General features: G+C 32.4%; 2 protein-coding genes across 2 annotated transcripts; both read right to left on the bottom strand.

The window, feature by feature from the left end:
* Nucleotides 1–203: 203 nt before the first annotated feature.
* Nucleotides 204–11,055, bottom strand: LOC140056189 (adhesion G-protein coupled receptor G6-like). The gene is made up of 11 exons (XM_072101483.1): nucleotides 10,995–11,055; nucleotides 7,437–7,643; nucleotides 7,208–7,245; nucleotides 5,523–5,675; nucleotides 4,845–5,169; nucleotides 4,428–4,594; nucleotides 3,797–3,946; nucleotides 3,576–3,691; nucleotides 3,104–3,369; nucleotides 2,550–2,619; nucleotides 204–1,963 (listed from the first exon to the last, which is right to left on the bottom strand). The coding sequence occupies exons 1-11, from the start codon at nucleotides 11,005–11,007 to the stop codon at nucleotides 1,486–1,488; spliced, it is 1,983 nt and encodes a 660-aa protein (XP_071957584.1). The 5' UTR covers nucleotides 11,008–11,055; the 3' UTR covers nucleotides 204–1,485.
* Nucleotides 11,056–11,683: 628 nt separating this feature from the next.
* On the bottom strand, nucleotides 11,684–17,858 carry LOC140057634 (adhesion G-protein coupled receptor G6-like). Its single transcript, XM_072103351.1, has 11 exons — nucleotides 17,843–17,858; nucleotides 17,538–17,750; nucleotides 17,239–17,348; nucleotides 16,892–17,035; nucleotides 16,203–16,518; nucleotides 15,589–15,752; nucleotides 14,629–14,781; nucleotides 14,420–14,532; nucleotides 13,550–13,821; nucleotides 13,253–13,319; nucleotides 11,684–13,024 (listed from the first exon to the last, which is right to left on the bottom strand). Exons 1-11 carry the CDS (start codon nucleotides 17,856–17,858, stop codon nucleotides 12,646–12,648), a joined length of 1,947 nt encoding a protein of 648 aa, XP_071959452.1. The 3' UTR covers nucleotides 11,684–12,645.
* Between the last annotated feature and the right edge of the window lie 5,134 nt (nucleotides 17,859–22,992).

The raw sequence follows: 22,992 nt of genomic DNA, 5'->3' as shown, positions 1-22,992 counted from the left end.
TCAGAATACTGTAATTTTGCAATTTTATTTTGATCAAACTGAGTTTCATGAAGTTTTGTTTTTGTCCATTGCTTTGTAATCTTTGATATCCGCCATGCAATCTAAATTGAAACAACAAAGTAATCATAACAAAAACAAAAGTATACATTTAATTAATCAAATTAATAAACATTTTTCAACAATCAATCAAAGAAAATCTTGGAATTTTATCAAAAAGTAATTTAAGTAATGATTATCATTTGAGAATGACACGTTTATATGTTCCCTTTACAAGATTAACTAGAAATCAATTTTTTATTTCAATAGCTGGACCTAAACTATGGAACGATCTCCCTGTTAAAATAAAACTTTCTGTATCTTTAATTACTCTTAAAAAATCTGTAAAACGCTACCTATTAGCCATTTAAACAACATACTTTTGTTACGCTCTATATTTTTTTTTTCTCCTTCATTTTTGACTTATATTTTGTTTATTGTTTTATCATGCTTTTTCTTTTATGTATTTCTGCATCTTGTTTTGTTGGGGCCCTCATGAGACAAGCTTATGCTTCTAGTGCGGGCCCCAGTTGTTGTTCTCATTTTAATAATAACTGAATAAATGTATATGAACTATGAACTATGAAAAGGAGAGGAATTTCAAACCTTTTTTGGAGTTGATTTATAAAATAATAGTACTGTAATTTGAAATGATTTATATAAAATAGAGCTTAGCTCACAATTGTCAAAAAACCTAAGCACAAAATCACCTCAAACGACACAGCATGACATTTCATTTTACACTTTTTTCAATTACACCTTTTAGTGTGTTCCATCTCTTGGTAAAACAATGCTTATCTACAAAAGCGCGAAACCTTGTAATGAGCCTAAATTTGTATCTCGCATTTAGCGTTTTGAAAATAATTATTATAATATAATATAATTTCTTTCATATTTCTTCTATACTATATTATGTAAACGGAAATGTAATCATATAATCAAGATTAGTATTTAACTATTTTTAGCCCTTCCCTTGATATATTATTATTTGTATGTTACAATGTTTATATAATTTATATTTATGGGTAAAATAAAAATGAAAGAAAAAGAGTGAAGAAAAATTATTTTCATTTTAGAATTTCTGATCCAAAACCAGTTTATATTAATGTATAATAGTTTTTACATTTGTTTTGGATAAATCATGAATGAGGTGGTTTGACACATGATATTGAAAAAAAATCCTAAGATGAAACATACCGTATTTGTTATATAAATAATCCGGGGGTTCAACACACGGTTGATGTATAGGCATAGTTTCTCTAATATATTAAATTGTCTTGCAATTGTTACAAACACATTTCGTTATTCAATTTGTTTTAATCTGAAACTTAGGCCCAATAACAATAATTTTGTTTATGGAATGCGAAAAGAATGTGCTTGTATGCAAAAATCTCCAATTTGCATTTTAAAGGTAACCTTTATTCCGTACCTTCGTTTGGATTTTCGAACTCACTTAGTATTGAATTCGGTGGTTGAGATAGCTAACTCAATGGTGCTATCGCTATTTGCCGTATTAATAGCTTTTTTCCCCGAAACATTCCTCTTTAAACCTCTTTTAAAATTATGTTTTTTATCTTTTCTTGTTTTTCTTTGTCTGAATATAAATAAGTAAAATATTGCAACTCCTTGGAGAGAGTTAAACACACAGAACAAGATCAGAAACACAAGACTGGCGTCATTCTTATCAAAACACAGAAATCCGAAAACCCATGTCAAGCCCAGGAGGAAAGACAATGCGATTGCGTTAGAGATTCGATTCTTCTTCTCTTCCAACGTAGAATACTTATTTCCCAGCACTTTGGAACGAGAACAGTACAAACTGTTAAGAACCAGCATGTATATAATGCAGTTACAAGCCATGGCAAATGCAATCGGGATAACAACAGCATAGATGAACACGTTTGAGTCATGCGTGTTAACATAACAACTGAAAGGTAAAAATAGTTTGTATACGGGTTACCTCACATAAAAAAAAGATAAAACCGAAACATTTTTGTTATTCTATCATGTATGGATTCATTTTGTTTCTTGTTTTCATTGTTTGGAATAAATAGATTATGAATTTGGCTCATCTGTTTTATTTTTCAGGATCTGTTACAGTCGTCGTAATTCAATTCATTCTTTTATTTCGAAATCTCTGGTGGTCCATAGATATTAACAATTACGCATAGATTAACAATTAAAGAAGTATGAGTGACTAAATACTAAGACGCATTTCCACATGGAGACTAATGCAAGACCTAAGTGTCTGTATTTCTATAATCATATGTATATATTTCAATATTAATATTGTAAATATGAAATAAAATAAAAATGTATTTGAATTTAATTTCTTATAAATATCAATTATATAAATATTTCTATTTCATTAGTTTTTGCTATTATTATGCATTTGTATTCTCCTTACTACAAATATAATTTCATACTGACTTTTGTATGTTTTTTTTTTATTATATACCAGAACGAAAACAAACCAGTAGAGAATGAATGACTACTAAATATACAGTACTTACTAGTCTTTGTTTTCATAGAATGACATCCTGTCTACTGACATTAGAACTATTGGTGGTATGAGCGGAATGCCTAGAAAAAGTTAGTAAACAAAGAATTTATATTATTTTGTAGGGAGTGGTAACTGCATCTACATCTCGGTTATTTATAACGTTGTTTCTCAATATGTGCCGGTAACGTTATATTTTTATTATTATTTGTAAACAAATTGATGCCCGCATGTGCGTAATATTACGGAAAAACCTTACGTCGAGATTTTAAGGAAACATTTTTTTAAAATTATTAATTGTGCATTTCATGATGATGATGTCAACAGTTATTGTTCAAGATCCTTTATTGGACCATAAATTGGACAATTGCCTTTTTTGACAATTATACAAATTAAAACAGCAAAAGACAACAAATGAAATGATTAAACTAGATTAAAAAAAAGGAGAGTATAAAACTAAAATATTTATAAAATACTAATATGCATTGTACTGTTATACTCAAAATGAATTTCGGTATCAACATTTTGGGTTATTTTTTATCATTGTTCTGTATAAATCATACTTACCCCAAGCGAAGATCATAGAACGCAGTAAAATGTTTGAAGTTTTGGCCCGAACAACTTTAACAAAATACAAGTACATATTGGCTGCTTCCACAGCTGTCCATGCGATAGATGCCAAGAGAAAGTAATGTAACAATACAGCGATCGCTATACACGGTACAGTACCAGGAGTTGCAGTATCAATGCCGCATATGAATGTGATATACAGACAAGTGAGAGAGGCACAAAGGTTTAACATTATCTTCTGTGGTTGAAGCTTACGAAGAGATCTGTTCAAACGAATTTATTTACGTTACAGTATTCTATAAATTTTCTATTCTACTTATTGTATTGCGGTTGAAAGTTTATTTTGGCACTTTTTTTTTATAAAGAAATTGATAGTTATCGTCACCTATAGTCTCCTGTAAAGCAATATGCACGCCTGTTGCATGCTTCAGATAGAAAAATATACTTTCCAAAAATTATAGTAACTTACTTTGTAGATATGATAATGGCTATTGTAATAAGCAGGCACAATATCGACAACCCACAACCTGCATATGTCAATATGTCCAAAAGCACACCAGATTCTTCTGGCAATTCATTGGGAAACTATAAAATAATATAATAATAATTATAAATAAAACAGCAGATTAATGAACGGGTTCACAATGTGAGACAATACACACTTTTTGTACAAAAAAAAGTAAAACTTACAAATAAAACAGCAAAATTGGTAAGATGTGTACACTGACATGTTATACTGCTCTCATCGTCCACATTGACACGCGTACATCCCTCTTTTGACCAATCACCAAAGCCATTGAGTGTTGTGTCCCAGAATACACAGGTAGCATTCTCATAATCCTGTTAAAATGTATTAGTATACTGTATTATTAATTAGAAAGTAAGAAAGTGTGTTGATAAAGTATATGTAATATCTCGGCTTAACTACTGCGAATTAGAGGACACTCCTAAACTTCATTGATTAATCACCTTTACTTTTTAGATATATGGACTGGCAATGTTACTTTGTGGTGTTTGGGTCAAAGGTCACACAGGGTCAGTATGGTCAAAATAAAAAAAAAAAATACTTGTCCAAGTAACACAGCCTCAGTGTTTTTTTTCGGGCTATGTATTGTTATCATTATGATATAGTGCTCATAGAATTAAGATCAAATTTCAGAAAGGGGTAATTTTAGGTTAGGCACTAGACCGAAATTATGTGCAGAACGGCAATTGACTGCAAACATTGTATACAGTACTGAGATCACTTGTGTATAAAATAGTTAAGGAGAGGTAAGTCTAACCTTTGATTGTTATAACACTAAACAAGTTCAACATTTACCTCTTTTATAATATGAAACACAATTGTAATCGGTTCTTCAAACACATGTGGTAGGTTGTCATCATACACAGTAGCAGATAGGATAACCTTCGATAACGTTATATTTCTAGAGCTCTGGAACAAGTTTGAATTGTAATAAGACGTAAAACTGACGTTGGACCTTTGATCTATTTCAAATAAAATAAATAATGATAAATGTTTCAGACACATAGTACGCTGTGTTCATACATGATTTTGTAGGCGACCATAGTTTAACCTAATAATTATTTGACTATTTAGTGCTTTACATTGTTATTGAGTAAGTTAAGGTTGTTGCAAATATATCATTATTATATATTACTTATTTTAGTTGACCAATAAGAAAAAGAGACCGGGTTAGCGGCCCGAAGAGAATGTTGCTGTTTGTACAAAATATACCATTTGAAACAAGATTTCTTGGTAATGTGATAGTAGACTGGTCGAACACCTCACAGCCACTATAAAGGCAAATCTCAGTCGTTTTCTTCTCTTCTTGCACCACGAATACAACATTATTTCTAATATTATCAGAGTCAAAACTTAAAGTCTGCACAGACAACGTTTCTTGATTCTGAGTATAATTCTGACCATCACTGGCAGCTGTACTAATTTGTTGCTCAAAAGACTCGAGGATGACAGAGGTTGTTTCAGGCGTTAATTCCGTGTCTGATGACTCGGACGTGCCTAATACTGCATCTACAATACCGACCACGGCATCAGTAACCTGAAAATGGAAAAAATGTGCTTACCATTTTGCGACTGATTTTGCAGCTGTCATATGACGTAGATAAATAATACACCTAGACTCGTACCTAGGTGTCGATAGTCAGCAACATTTAATTCTGCCTCATGACAGCTGCTTTTAATTGAGTAGTCGTTGCTGTATCCACACACCGAACCGGATCGGTATGCTCTACCCAGGAATTGTTTTCAAATTAATTTCACTCTTTCATGGCTCTGCCCAAGTGTAAACAAAAACGTAGGTCTCGACTTCGGACCGGCACTGAGGTAAATTCAAATAGATAATTGTAGTCCTAACTAAATGACATGTTCAGTGTTATACATAATCTAACTTACAATTTCATTTGGTGATTCAATATCCGCTATGGTTTCCAAAGCTACAGATACCTGTTGTACATCAGCTGGTTGAAGGCCACCAGAATCTTCTACTGTCGCTACTATTTCCTCAAGCTCAACAGCAACCTCTTCAACATTCTCTTCGTTGACGTCCTGAATAGAAACTTAAACATAGACGGGGTCTGTTTGTGGATTGAGAAACCCATCCAAGGGCTCCTTCGGACTTTACAATTTACACATGTAGGCCTAATGGTAAATTTTGAGATAAACCAGCTGTTCCAAAAATCCAACTCCCACAAAAAAGATGGATTTGTTAATTACACCTTAAACCGAAATCTGATTAACCGCAAGATAAAGAGCAATTTGACCTTAATAGTGCAAAAAGATACATGAAATATTAACTTGCTGTGAAAATGTTATTATTTATGACACGTGTAGGCCCTAATTAAGTTTGAAGCCTGAACGCTCTTTCTTGTTATGACAATGACAACTTCTTTATTTTCTTTGTAAATAAAGTAGATAAATAAACGACAAAATTAACATTTATAATTACAAAATTGATTTAAACAAAGAAAAGGGGAAAATTCTTGAAGCAGATGCTTATAAAAGAAAAAAACCCCATTTAAATATCAAATTCATTATTAAATCAGCTCAAAGTAAGAAACAAGAGTCACGTGAGTGCGTTGAAATAACGCAATTTAAACAGATTCATTGTATCGGGGAAGTGTGAAATTACTTTTATTTTATTTTATATTAATTACAATTCTTGTAAACTAGTCTTGTCTCTACTCAGATCTCCAAACTTGGAAAATGAATTATCGGGATGTTTTTATGAAACTATTTTTTTTATTTTTTTATTTTATTTCATCATCACCCTACAGTGACCAAACGTCACCATTAACAGGGTTGAAAGTCGTAAAATATAACATATTATATACAAGCAAAAATCAATAGATAACAAGACAACATTTAAATATTACTGACATTAGACAAAACCTTGTGACGGAAACAAGCAAGGGAATCAAAAAAAATATCAACAGATCCATCAATTTTACATAGTGAGTGGTATAACTTAGGCAAACGATTAACAAAACCATTTTTAGTAATATTTACCCTCCCTCTTGATATAGAAAATAAAGCAGGATTACGCAATTGATATTGTGGAACAGAAATAGGAAAGTACACTTCAAAATTACCATGGAAAATTGAGTTCACAGCCTTAAAAAGAAAAATTAAATCAAATAACTTACGCCTACCCGCTAAATTAATAAGAACATCTTTGCTAATAGAACCAAATTTACGCACATAAAATCGACAAAACTTGTTCTGAACACTTATAGAGGGCGCTATAATATTACATCAACCCATAGAGGGCGCTATTAACAAAATAAAACAATATTATTGGCATCTATAATGCGTGCCGAAGTCAAAAAATGCGCTTGCAACTCATTATTTCACTTTAATTAGGCATATACTGACCGATATTCCCTATGTTTTCTATTTTCTTAATATTTAGAGTAGTAGAAATTATAAATTGATACATATCGGGTGATTTACGGTTTATCCAAAATATCGGGAGAAATTGCAATTTGGGGAGAGAGCAGGAGATGACTAAAATATCGGGATAGTTCAGAGGTCTTCTCACTAAATGTATAGTAAGTACAAATTCAAGCATTATACAGTACCTTTGTGAGATCGTTTATTTTTACAGATAGATCAGTTTCTGTAATAAAATAAATAAGTAGGCTTACTAACAATTTAGCAATAGGCCTACTAATGCAGATTTCTACATGAATGTGTTTGCCATGTCTCTAGTTGATTGGACGATTGTGTGTCACATGATATAAAATAAATGTTATGTAGCACTATCGAGAGAGTACAGTGTCGTTATGTACAATAGTCTCGTCTACTTACCAATAGTAATGTAAAATGTACAACTGTCTGTCTGTCCTGCTTCGCCTGTTGCACTGCAAGTAACTTGTGTAACCGATCCGATTGGATAGGAGTCTCCGGGCTCATTTGTACAATCAACCAATTGTACAGTATTTGTTATCGGTACTACCCAAACTGGAGATGATGTATTCGTAGATATGTCTCCGGGGCACTCGAGTGTTTGTGGAGCTGTCGTGAAAATGGTATTTTAAATACAGTAATGTATATTCAATAGACACAATAGCCTGTTACTAGAATTTGCGACCATTGTGATAGAAAAATAAAGTAAATACAAATATATTAATCCATGGACAAATTAAACAAGACATACATACAAAGTGGTAAGATGAAAGCCTGTTCTAAAGCAAACACTTTTAAACACCATATATCTTGCCGGCCGTGGCCTTAAGGAAGTTGCAAATCAACAGGTGATATCGTGAATAAATATCAACGAGAATTACTTTTTAAATGGCACATTCATTTAGACTAGACAAAAAGTAGTGAGCCCTCTAGCGGTCATTTGTGATTTCTGAGATTCATCGAAGCGCGACAACATCACCCGGAAATGATGTGAATTAAAAATTTTAATAGGGTTAAACTCTTTTAACCAATTGAAAGCCTTAAATTATAGTTTCTTATGAATAATTCATGAGAATAATTAAAGCAAGGGTTGAAGAAGCATGTGACTTGGTTTTTGGAACAGGATAGCAGTTATGATCGTGTCAGGTAATCATTGAATTTGCTCTTCTTTTTGTTAGATTTTATACGGTTTTTATCAATAATAATATTGTACATTTTTACGAGACCATAAAAAAATTCCTCAATTTTTGAGTAAACGAGTGACTAAATAAAAAGTTACTATGTAATGTAAATATTCGTTTGACAAAAAATGGGCATGTTGATATTTTCAGATATTTTTTAAATGGCGATTGAAATAGGTAAACAAATCACATGTATAACGGTGGTTTGTGCGAAGCTGGGCCTAGCCTTGATGGTCCAACGCGTACTGCGTGTTAATCAATGCGTATAAGATACACACGTAGTCGTTTAGGCCAATTTTTTTACATGTTTATTTATTAATATTAGGCCCCATTCTCATTTATTTTAATTAATGTACTGAATGTACAACACTTTACAACTCTATATAAATTAGATTTTGTACTTGTATTAAATTTAAACGTTTTATGGGATTTAAAACATTAAGCTAGGCCTTATAGTAGGCCTAGGACCACATGCTAGGTTTTTCAGCCTAATTTATCATGCAGTAGGCCTATACCTCTAGCCCATCTTTCAAATACATATTTAAATTAACATACTTTTTATATTTCTATATTTTTTATAGGATCTGACTCCAGAAAACATTTGCATCACTTGAAAGCGGCTATTTATGGACAGCATGTTGACATTAAAAAAAATTTGACCAGCTCTTATTAATTAAATGTCTTTTAAATTAAAGGTTTTCATTATAATGAAATGTACGGTGACAGAAATTTAAATGATTCTCATAATTGAGGTTTCTCATAGATTTAATATTGAAGGTAAATAAATAAAGCTGTTTGTTATTCTTGCCTTTAGAAATAAACATGTTGTTAGTACTATATTATTAGGCCTAGGCCATTATACAAATTAAAACTAAAAAAATACAGTAATCATATTTAAGGCCTACACAGCAGTACCTTACTTGATTTGATTTTTTTCAAATATTTAATTGATGAAATAAATGAGTTTGACTTTTCAATTAGTTGCCATTTTATTAGTTTCCGTGTGTTTTTATTTATATTCTTAAAATAATTGTATACAACAACTTTAAAGTATTGCGCAGAAGTGATCAAATTATAGTAGGCCTATTTGTATGTTATTGTCGCTTAAAATTATGCAGTTAAAGCATTTGATTTTAGGGTGACAGAAACGGTTAGGCAAGAAAAGAAATAAATTTGGGAATTTTGTTATGCGGTAAAAACAATTAAAACATAATTTACCCCTAATGCATGTAAATGTAGAAAACATTGCTTATGTTAGCGCGACCGAAACTCGCTACTGGGAATAGAGCCTGCAAAAGCGACGCGTACACACCTACTCGGGCACCGGCGGAGCGCGATCGATAGTAAATATACCCGATTTCAAATGATCATAAAATTCTTTAAAAAAATATCAACATTTTGATTTTTTGAGGCTTAAAAGTAAAGATATTGAAATTTAACATAATATTTACAAATATGTATTTAAAAATTCGGAAACAATTTTAGCGTGATATTAAAACAAAGTTTTTAGAGTTCCGCGATTTCCTACGCAGGATTTGTTTGTTTTCATTGTTAATGGGCGAATGTTACCTAAACTAGAATCGTTATAAATCTTTTAAATTTGTATTATAAGTAATTTCTTTAGTATTCTTAGTAACATCGAATGTCTCTAATTAACTAGCAGTTATTTATACTAACTATTGTTCAATAATAAGCGTGTATGAAGTGAAAATCTATAGTAATAATGTTCTTAGTCAGTTCGTCTCGCTCGCGTGAAGTCTTCGGGTTTCTCAATACAATTCTCAGCGGTAAAGATAGGCTCGCGCTAATGTTTAAATCAAAAGCGCTCTCAAAACACTTTTTGTCCAAAATTCGCAATATGACGTGAGTGTGATGGTATTGCGCAGTCTGATTGCTCTAATGGCATGTATAACCATATGCGTGTCAAAGGTTAATTAACAAACAAATATAAGTTAATGAAAATTGTATATTTAGTATTTCGTCAAAATATTGTTAAAAATAGTTGCTTTATTATTTTGTTCCGGAAAACTCCCAAAGCTCAAAGTTACGTTAATCTAAGATTGTAGGTCTACCCCCACAAACATGAAAAATGAAGATTAATAAAATCAGACTTCTTTGAATATGTCATTTTATAGTTTTAATCAAGTTAATCACTTCCATAGCAAGAAAAATGGAAATAATGATTTTACCTATAAAAAATCAAATAAAATGGTTAAATTCAACCAAAAACCTCTTGGTTGGCAGTCAATTTGACTATGTTTTGCTTTAAATTACCGTTTTTCTGGTATATAATTTATTTTTCAAGCCAATTTTTGGTCAGTGAGAATAAATTTTATGTGAAATTAAAACGGCATATTTAAAAAAAAATGCATGTCGAGTGTTAATTGACAACAAAGATAAGTTGGTGAAGATTGTGAAGATTGTATTTTTAGTATTTCGTCAACATATTTCTAAAAATATTTTATTTTATTAGTTTGTTCCAGAAAACTCCCACATTAAAACGGCATACATTAAAATTAGGGGGACAATATATCTTTAAATAATGTTTATGATCATTGCATTGCCATGTGAAGTAGTGTACAATGCAAGCATGTCTCAAACCGCGGTTTTTAATGCGAGATTTTCAGCTTAACGGCGCATGCGCAGTAAGAAGACGGTTGTTAATTTTAACAATTATGGGAGATTCGCGCGGTGGCGGCAAGATACATTGTAGCTTTCATCTAAAAACCGATACAAGTCTGGTTTCATTTGTCCATGATATACGGTATTAAAAAACAACCTGTAGTCAGCATTTCTTCTGTTGCAGTTATCGTAATATTATAGTATACCACCCACGTAGTATAAGATATGTCAGATTTGGAGGGGGATCTCCATGATTCCACTGTCATCGAAATATCTGTAGTTGGCCATGGAGCAGCAACATCATAAAGCGGCAGTACTGTAAAACGATAACTAATAATTTAAACTTCTTCCTTCCTTATATTTTTTGAAAATAGTTAAAATAGTGGAATGGGTTGGTTCAGGTTAGAATTACAATAGTTCACGTCCATTCCTAAAAAATAATCTCACTGATACGTAGGCCTATAAATGTTTTGCGTCTTAAAAATTTATATTAAAATTCAACAGTTTTTCCTAAAAAATATTTCTCTTGTTAGTGTGATTAGGCCTACTACTAATAAAATGTTACTTACCAGCAAAGAATAGTATGACTTTAAAATATGGTATGCCCATCGTGATTGTCATTTGAATTTTTAATTTTCTGCAATCTAGGAAGGTCTACATACGGTAACTACCATAGTAAGAATAATGTCATGTTTGCGTGACAAAAATCACCAAGACATTAAATTTATAAAAAAGTTATATCAATATTTGATCGTTGTTATGATTAGGTGTATTGTCAAGTTATAATAAAGAATAGTCAAAGAGATAACAATCCGGACAAAGGCACATACTTAACTACCTCTTAACATGGAGAAAATAAATTCATTTCCTCAATGCTCTTAAAGGTACAAATAAAAAAGAAAAGTCGCACATCTTTTTGATTCTTAGTACTGGTACAGTTTACTAAATCCTAGGCAGAATTAGAATAAAAATAACAAGAAATATATTTTCTTTTATTCTCCTTTGAAAGTATTACGGGTCTGCCTATACGTCATTTATACTGTAGGCCTACATTAAGTTGTATTGGTTTGAAAATTTGAATTAAATTTTAAAGAATGTTTTGAGAAAATCAATAGTATATTCCTACATTTTGAGAAATTACCCGACATTCTCATGAAATAGTAACGAAGTAAAATTATAGTGTGGGCATTTGGCCTATAATACAAAGCTGTATCACGTCAACAACAAACAACAAAATATAAGACTTCACACATGTACTAGTCTAATATAATTGTCTATAAAAGCAGTTACATAACATGCTACTTTATCATAGCACTAAAGGCTGTATAGGTAATTGCGTTGTAATCTTGACAGCAACAATGTTTTATTACGTCTATTAAAATGATAATTTCTTATGGTATCAAAACAAACCAATGGTACACGTCACACATTGATTACATAATAATGTAATCATAAAACCAATAGTATAACTATAAACATTGTTTCACAATCAATCAAAAGGAGAAATGTTCGAAGTGCCATCTTTTGAAAACTACTAACGACATCCATTTTTTTTTGTCAAGTCTTATCTTTTATGGAAAAAATAGCTACTAAATGTCAACAACGTGGATTGACCAGACTTAGTTATTAATTTACAAATAAAAAAATTGTTCAATTTCTTTTAATACGAAATTATTGAACGGGTTTCCTTGTATGAAACAAGTCGCCAATTTGCATTCTAAACTTTATGAAATTTAACCCCGTATTCAACTCTGTGGTTGAGATAGCTAACTTAATAACTTTACTTTAAAGCAAAATTTCATTCTTCTTTAATTCTTATTTAAAACTTCAATTTGTGTTTTTCTGTTTCTGAATATAAAAAAGTAAAATATTGCAACTCCTTGAAGAGAGTTGAACACACAGAACAAGATCAGAAACACAAGACTGCTGTCCTTCTTTACAAAAGAGAGAAATCCGAACATCCATGTCAGGCCTAGGAGGAAAGACAGTGCGATCGCGTTTGAGATTCGATTCTTCTTCTTTTTCAATCTATTAGGCTTATACATATTTGCCCGTACTTTAGAACGAGAAAAATACAAACTTTTAAGAACCATTATGTACATAATGCAGTTACAGGCCATGACAAATGCAATCGGGATAACAACAGCATAGATGAAATTGTCTGAGTCATCTGTGTTAACATAACAACTGTGAAGTTAAAAAAAAATATGTATACACAAAACAGATATAGTATTACCATTTAAAGCCTATAATGTTAGATAAAACATTAGGCCTATAGTTTTTTTTTCTAGCATGTAAAATATATCAATCTCATCATATTGTTTTCCTTTTTATATTTTGGACTTTGGCCTATAGAAACCGAAACCAGTAGTCTACCGGTATAGAGAATGAATTATTTATAATAAATGTACTTACTAATCTGTGTTTTTATAGAATTTCAAATCGAATAAGAGTAGAAATATTGGTGGTATGAGCGGAAGACCTAGGAACAATTAGTAAACAAAGAATATAATTAACGTATTAACTTTTTTCCCAATACTAAAAATCTGCGGGGTTAACAACAAACATTGTCAGGGCCTACATTATTATTTCAAATTGTAACTTTGCACTTTATGATGGACAGTTACTATTTTTTAGTCATTACAACATTATTAACAAGTTTGTTACGATGCAACTAGGAAACTCTGTTAGAAAATAGACATCAGTACTTACCCCAAGCTAAGACCATCGAACACTGTAATATTTTTGATTTTGAAGTTTTGGCCCGAACAACTTTAACAAAATACAAGTACATGTTGGCTGCTTCCACAGCTGTCCATGCGATAGATGCCAAGAGAAAGTAATGTAACAATACAGCGATTGCTATACACGGTACAGTACCAGGAGTTGCAGTATCAATACCGCATATGAATGTGATATACAGACAAGTGAGAGAGGCGCAAAGGTTTAAAAGTATCTTCTGAGGTTGAAGCTTACGAAGAGATCTGTTTAAATTAGATTTTTAGACATTACTATTCTGTCCTCATATAAAAATATACATTAAAATATTCTGCAGTTATTACATTTTAAGATTATGGAATGGAACTGAACATTTTTAACTGGATTATTTATAGGCCTAAAGCAAACATGAATATAGTTGCTTCAGTATAAAAAAATAGCGACTGTTCACATTTTTTGTCACCTACTATAAAATACTATAGAAACTACCTGATTCTTTCATAGGCATTTAAATATACAATTCATAACATTCCAGATACAAACTGTGAGTGAGTGAGTGAGTGGCCGAGCGGTTAAGACAGTGGAACCGTAATTACGTAGCCATAACATCGGTTCTGGTGGTAGAACGAGTCTTCTCGGATAAGGACTATAAACCGTAGGTCCAGTGTACACATCTAGCTCGTGTGCACTTTAAAGAACCTAGTACATCTTTCGAGACGAGTAGGGGGTTACCCCGGTGTATTAGTACATCACAGCCACTGATCACCAACTGGGCCCTCTGGGAGACCAGTCTTTGACTGAAGAGGTTACCCAGTATAAATATAAATTTCAATTCAACAAGAACTGTAGTAACTAGTAACTTACTTTGTAAATAAAATAACGGCCATTGTAAGCAGCAGGAAAAATATCGACACCTCACAGCCTACATACGTCACTATGTCCAAAAATGTTTCAAGACCTTTCGGTGTATTTTGAAACTGTAAAGAAATGAAAAAAAAATCCATATTCATGATTGGTGAAATATAAGTCAGTAACTAGATTTTACACGCATTTTGAAAATAAGTAAAACGTACATCAAATAAAACAGCAAAATTGGTAAGATGGGTACATTGACATGTTATACCACTCTCATCGTCCACATTTACACGCGTACATCCCTCTTCTGACCAATCGCCAAAGCCGTTGAGTGTTGTGTTCCAGAATACACAGGTGGCATTCACATAATCCTGTTCAATTAGAATTGGTTTTGAAAAGTTAGAAACAGTGTTGAAAATTTAGGCTACGTGCTAGTATTTGGCTATATGTGAAGCTGTAGATTGGTGGTTAACGTGCTTGCCTTCCAATCCGAGAGTCCAGAGTTCAATCCTGCCCTGGTTCCAGGGATGTAACTCAAATGAGACTGAGTTTATAAGGACGATGAATTATAATCCATAATTTATCCATCCTGGCAAGACTGTTTGATGCGTACGAAATAAAAACAAAATAGTCACTACTAGTAAGAACAAAAATCTCTACACTAAAACTGATGTTAATGTTATCCAGTTTAACCAAGGCAACAGGAGGCTGAGCTCGCCTTGGCAAGGTAAGAAATCGTAACAGTCCCTTGATCTTATGTTTGACGGCGAGAAATATTCACAGTAAACTGTATGCATAGGGTACATATTCTCGACGGCGCGGTGTCTGTTCTAAACATTCGGGGATGTCTATAATTGGCCAATCGCAACAGTCAAAAAGTTTTTAGTGGACAACGAATTATCCTGTCGAAGCGTTAAATTAACCGGAGTTCAGCATCCCGATGACTTGGTTAATTCAGCACCCATGCAGCCACAGATAAACTTTTTGAACTCAGAATCCTGTTCTTGGGTTGCCTTGATTTAACACAGCACCGAGAATATTTTGGATACCCGTAAGTAGGCCTACTGGTTTTTACAACCTTCATGTTTAATACCCATCCATATGGCTACCTATTCTAATGTCTGAGGCCTTTTCCTTTTTCCTGAACAAAACACAACTCAAGCAAAAAACACACCAACCTCTATATTCTGGAACACAATTGTAATCGGTTCTTCAAACACATGTGGTAGGTTGTCATCATACACAGTAGCAGATAGGATAACCTTCGATAACGTTATATTTCTAGAGCTCTGGAACAAGTTTGAATTGTAATAAGATGTAAAACTGATGTTGGATTTTTGATCTGTTTCAAATAAAATAAACAATTAATCAAGCACTCAATAATAAGTGATAAATGAGAATACAATATCATACTTATTATTAGACCTATGTATGAACTCAACTGAAGAAAAATAATGTTGTAGTGTCCACCATAAATGTAGCGCAAGAACAATGATATATTTGTGCACTGAATGATACAGCTGTACAGTAGTATCCGCCGGTGCTTTACCAAGAGTTATTAGTAATTCTAGTTATAGAGATGCACTAGGCTGTTTGCTAGGCATAATAATTATTTACATGGGTAGGCCTACCGTAATACTTGTTTCACAAGTGTCTTTATTTAGTCCTATTTGAACATTAAAAGGTTTGATGACTAAGTATTCGTTATTGTCAATAAATGCTACTTAGGTTACTCAGAACAAGAGAGTATAGTTACAGTATTATCTAAAAACAACTTTTACACTGTTAATACCATTTGCAACCACATTCTTTGGCAATGTGATAGACGTCTGGTCATACATCACCCCACACTGATCATCAAAACAAATCTCAGGTCTTGTCTGTTTGTCGTTCACCATAAATACAACATCAGTTTTAAGAACATCAGACTCAAAACTTAAAGTCTGCACAGACAACGTTTCTTCATTCTGAGTGTAATTCTGACCATCAGTGGCAGCTGTACTAATTTGTTGCTCCAAAGACTCAAGGATGACAGAGGTGGTTTCAGGCGTTAATTCCGTGTCTGATGTGAGTACTGCATCGACGATACCGACTACGGCACCAGTAACCTACAATGGGACATAGATTGTGCCTTCGTATTTATGATATTTTTACACCATACGTACACGTGATATTGAGGCTTGTTCAATTTTCCACCTTATGAAGTTATAGGATACCAACATTTAATTGGGGAATTTCGGATCTAGGATAGGCAAAACCCACCAACATTATGCATATACATAGTCTAGCTTAAGCCCATGGAATAAAACCACGCTGGTATGATTGATATAATTAGCTTATTCTTATAGTTCTATAACTAGCTATTCTGTTTTATGTTCTTTCAATTTTCTTTTTACTCTACTACCCTCTGTATCAGCACTGTATGTTTTATTTTTCATTTTATCTTTCAAATCGAATACAGAGTAATATTTTCTAACTTACCATTTCGTTTGGTGACTCGATGTCAGCTATTCTATCCAAAGCTACAGATACTTCTTGTACATCAGCTGCTTGAAAGTCGTCTGCCTTCTCTACTATTTCCTCAAGCTCAATCGCAATTTCTTCAACATTTTCTTCATTAACGTCCTGAAGAGAAGCGTGTTAGTTAAGATAATCAAGGTCCGGAAAGGGAAAATATAGGTTAACATTGATCAGCAAAACCCTGGTGTGTAAACTCTATTTTTATAACGATTGTATGTCACTTGCGTCTACTGTAGGCCTACACTGAAAAAAATATACAATCATTGATCACATAACTATAATAAAAAGTATACATTATGGCACAGTACCTTTGTGAGATCGCTTATCTTTGTAGAAAGATCATCAGTTGCTATAATAAAAATAAATACGATTTTTAAAGTATTATACATGTCTGCACATTTGAACTCTTTTATTCGAACTTTAATTTTAAAATAATAAGTTCATTATTTAGATAGTTTAATACGACAATCGGCTTGGTCATTTGTGTTGGGCGATAGAGATGTCGATGACGACATGAAATGGTTTGTAAGCCTAGTCTATTGCTCTCTGTGAAATCAAATTATTTGATCCTGTATTAACCAAGGATCTCGAACATCTCTATTCTTACCAAAAATGACAATTCTAAATTTGCAACTTTCTTTCTGTCCTTCTTCGTCTGTTGTACTGCACGTAACATTCGTAATCGATCCGATTGGATAAGAGTCTCCGGGCTGACTTGTACAATTAACCGGTGTTTCATTCGTATTTGCTATTGGTACTACCCAATCCGGAGATGATGTATATGATAATACATCATCGGGGCACACAATCGTTGGTGGAGCTGTCGTAAAAATGGTTTATAGTCAATATCAAGTGCACTAGAATACAGTACTCGAATGTAAAGTGAAGTTAGGCATTTATTCAGGCGTTTACAATTTTGTTTCTTCATGGATATATCAATACAAATATCAATGAAGGTAAACTTTCTCTCATGCAGACATTGTGTACATTACTGTTTTGATTTTAATACTGTGGAAATCATCGTCAGCTTCATACTTTTTATTATTACTATTATTATTATAAAGAAGAAAGAAACCTGTAGTCAGTATTGTTGTTGTTGTTGTTTTTGCCATTGTTGAAGTCATCAGTTCTGTTGTTGGCATTGTTGAAATAATCAGTTCTTTTGTTGTTGGCATTGTTGAAGTCATCAGTTTTGTTGTTGTTGCCATTTTTGAAGTAATCAGTTCTGTTGTTTTTGCCATTGTTGAAGTCATCAGTTCTGTTGTTTTTGCCATTGTTAAAGTAATCGGTTCTGTTGTTGTTGGCATTGTTGATGTAACCAGTTCTGTTGATGTTGCCACTGTTGAAGTCATCAGTTCTGTTAAAGGGCAAGAATAACATCAAAAGAGAATGTTGCCAAAGAGGCATTATAAGAGAAACTATGAGGACAAGCAAATTGCAAGTATACAAAATGACTTCAGAATTTAGGCTAATACATATGGAAGATAAGTATATGGAGTGGAGTTGTGGCCTGGTGGTTATGATGCTTGGCTGCCAATCCAAGGGTCCTGGGTTCAAGTCCTGTCATATGTCAGGATTTTTTCTAATGACAATTTACAACTCCACTCCCAAAGACTTGTAATAAAGACTTTGTTTATGTAGAGCATTGTGTGTATATGTTTGTCTCGTGAACGGATTGCCACCTTTAAGAAGGATAGTGATTGAATTTGCTTATGGTTATCCTTGGCAATTTGCCTAAATATATAAAATAAAAAAAAAAAAAAATAATAACATTATGGTAAAATAAAAAGTCTTTAATAATTGAACCAAAAGTTCACAAAAGTTCATAAAGCAGGGTGAAGTTATCGAATTAATTCTACAATCTGCCACGGAAATTCCTCAGCCTTGATCGATTTCTTGCCTGCCATGTGTAACCTAGAGCCTAGGGTAAAGGTTCATCTGATATATTTTGTTTGTTTATAGGCCTGCTAAAAATATATTTTAGTTTAGTATCCCTTTTGAGCTAAATTTGGGAGAGCGTGTCTTTTAATTGGTTAAGGTTAAAATCACAGATGCATCACTGGATTAGCGTTATTAAACCTACTCTCTCCCGCTGGGTTATTAACGCCACTGGCGCGGAGTAACAGCTCCCTAACGCTAATTAAATAATAAATAAATATCCGCGGACTGGTTCAGACACAAAAATGTGTACGTCGCTTACATAACTCTACCTTAACGCCTTGAGTCTGAACATACCCTAAAACTGTTATGAGGGTGGTTCATAAAGTCGGGCACCTTTAGTTTAGTTTAGACACAGACACAACTATCTTTAATTCTTCTTTAATTTAAAAAGGTTAATTTCATATTACTGATTTACATACATAAGGTGCAATGCAAGTAGTTTTTGTTGTTTCTTTGGGCGTTTGCATGCGACAGGAAACGTTGTTTTATAATACCAAGATCAAATACATTTAGGGGAAATGGCAAAATGATTCCTACTTTATAGGAGTTTTATATGGTTAAGTTATCTATATTGTTTTGACAACTCTCTCTTTGTAACATGACCACAGCTGACCCCCTAACTGAATAATGATGATCTTTAAAATGTCTTAATCATATTATATGTATTGTTATTGGTAATATTGGTTTAATACATTTTCTTGAAATGAAATAGGCCTAGGCCTACAACTTTTTACTAAATATACTAATAATAAGATTGCAATTTCTAGTATTAGCACGATTTTTTAGTGGAGATTGTTATCTGAAAAAAAACAAAACACACATAAATTCAAATAAAAAATAATACATTATGTACTTACCAGTTGATAATGAAAGAAAAAACAGTACTGCTGTTAAATATTGTATACCCATTATCGATTGCATTACAAATTGCTGCAATCTTAAAAAAACGGCGTCTTAGTACCATAACCGCTACCACCAGAATAAAACTACTTATTCAATTATGACGCCAATTAATATATTGAATGATTGTATAAAGTCATAGAGTCATGACATAGTAAACTAACATTTTTCACTAACTGATCTAAATTTAACTTTTATTACAGTGATATTCTTAACCGTATTGTCAAGATAAAGAATGCACAATTGAATCATAGTTAAAAAGATGACAATGTGCATTTACACGGCAGATAAAATCTATATTTCCAAATAACAATTCAAACAATACAACACATTGAAACTATTTTTAATTAGTTTTCTGAATCTGCAGCTCTAACTTACATATTATGTTTGAGGAAATACAACTTTATTTGTTATTCTCTTTCAAAAGCACTATACGTCAGTACCATTGTACCTGAGCAAGCTGTTTACAACAATAATTTATTTTGCATACACGTTCTGTTTTGGAGGATTGGAAGCGGTGGTGGATAATAGAGGCCTACAAAATAAGGAACATATTTCAAGCGAGAGAACGTGTAACATTGCAAATTATATTTGTGTGTTTACATCCATTGACGCAAAGAATTAAAAAATAAACAAACTATGTACACACATTGATTACACAATAATTTAATCATAAACCAATAATATAATATACACTGTTTAACAATCAATCAAATAAATAAAAATGTTCGAAGTGGCTCTTACTATTGCTAAAAACCAATATGTTGTTGTCCAATATTATCTATTATGGAAAAAATAAATAAAACAATAAAAAAATAATACTAAACCTAAATAGATTGACCGGACTTGGTTAATAATTTTTTAAATAAAACAATTGTTCAATTTCTGTTAATACGAAAGTGAATAATACTGTAGGTATTTTACTGGAATAGACGGGTTTCCTTGTAGAAGTTCCAGTTTGCATTCTAAACTTTATGAACTTTAACTTCAAGTTAAGTTAATTCCGTATTTAACTCCGTGGTTGAGATATGATGACTTTACTAAGCAAAATGTAATTCTTATTTAATTCTTCTTTAAAACTTCAATTGTTGATTTTCTGTTTCTGAATATAAAACATTAAAATATTGCAACTCCTTGGAGAGAGTTAAACACACAGAACAAGATCAGAAACACACGGCTGCCGTCACTCTTATCATAATTATGAATGAAAGAAAAAACAGTATTGCTGTTAAATATGGTACACCTATTATCGTGCATTACGAATGCGAAAATCTTAAAATGGCGTCTTAGTAACATAACCGCTACCAGAATAAAACTATCTACTTATTCAATTTATGACGCCAATTAATACATTTAATGATTGTATAAAATCATTGAGTCGTGAAATAGTAAAATAACATTTGTTCACTAACTGGTCTAAATTTATCTTTTATTACCCCGATATTCTTAACCGTATTGTTAAGATTAAAATGGATAATTGAATCATAGTTAAAAAGATGACAATGTGCATTTACAGATAAAATCTATATTTTCATAGTACAGTACAAACAATAAAACACATTTACAGTTTTCTGAATTTGCAGCTCTAACCTCGATAAGTTTAAGAAAATAATAAGAATTTGTTCATCTTTTTTCAAAAGCACTACGCCAGTACCATTGTACTTGAGCAAGCTGTTCACAACAAGGCCTACTTATTATATTATTATAATTGATTTTGCATAGGCCTACACATTCTGTTTTGGGAAAGTGGCAGAGGTGGTGGGTAATATAGGCCTTCAAAGAACAGAATTCAACCAAGAGAACGTATCACATTGAAAATTATACTTTTAGAATGTTTATATCCAAGAATTGAAAAAGAAAGGTGAAGGTTCCATTAATCCGAATCGCCGTTTAAGGAAGCAACATCTCTTAAACTTTCTACTATATCAGACCTATCGTTAATAAATTAGTTGTTTATACTTTAAAAATGATATTCCAGTAAAGTTACTTAAGAATCTACAAGATAGGGAAGCACTGTCAGTACATTGGTTTAGAATGCACCGACAAGGTACACACTGAATGTACGGTGTATCTATATAAATTATGGTTAATTCTGACATAGGCGAGCACAATGCAAAAACTTCGGTACAAATCTCCGCCTTGGATACCTACCTTATCTATCTCAGATGTACCGCGAAACGTAGATTTGATAACATTAGTGTTCCATATTTCTATCTTAGGAAGATATTATAAAGGGTTTTTAACAAAATTTATGATTTCAACAGTAGATTTTCAACTCAATTTCAATTCTTCGCGGTCAAAGTAATTTCCGGGTTTACGATAAGTTCACCTTGCAACAACCTGGTTTCAACTATTTTCTCTCTTGTATACACAAGGGAGCAGTTAAAATAATAGATTTGACCCTAAAGGTGACTGGAAACAGGCACTTTCCATCAATCAATACAGTGTCCCTTTGGAAGAAGGAAGAAAAAAATAGATAGTAGGACTGGAGCTAAAGTTAAGTCATAGGCATTTCAGTTTTTTGTTTATTTTAAAACATACCGCGCGTGTGTGAAGGTACAGTAGTTAAAAAATAGAAATTATACTGCAAATTAATAAAGATCAAATTAAATATACGCCATAAAGAATCGGAATATATTGTGGGGAATATTATTATAAAATTACATAGCGAGATTTGATGATAAGACATTTTGTTTAAAATCGAGTGAAATCCCGATAGCTGAGTTTTATTGAGTAAGCTGGCAGGAATAACTGTAGGCTATCTTCCTGTGTCCCGTTAGGACCGAGATGTCTGCCCATGTTGTAAGCCGTAATGTCTTCTTTCTTGGGCAAAAGATGTTTAAATTAAATAATGTATTAATAATTATTAGGATGGTATTTATTTGAATAAACGCCTCTCCAATAAAACATCACTTTGAATAATAATCCCCACCCCGCCAACCCAACTATCTAATAAACGTCCATCCACATTTATAATAACACAATTATACTATTTGTAGTAGAATTCATCGCACTGTTATCTACAATTTACCAAGCATTTGTTATTCTTTTTTACCACTTTTCATATCTATTAGAGGATTTTATTTGATTATAAATGTTACCATATTATTAAAACTAAACAATTTAACATATATCCCTCGAATAAGCACCTCCCTCAAATGAACTCCGCCTCCCCAAAGGGCCCTACCAAACAATAAAAACTATACTTTAAAATGTTATTA

This window comes from Antedon mediterranea, chromosome 8, assembly GCF_964355755.1.
Source record: "Antedon mediterranea chromosome 8, ecAntMedi1.1, whole genome shotgun sequence".
Classification (NCBI taxonomy): Eukaryota; Metazoa; Echinodermata; class Crinoidea; order Comatulida; family Antedonidae; genus Antedon; species Antedon mediterranea.
This window is presented reverse-complemented; position numbering and strand designations above follow the sequence as displayed.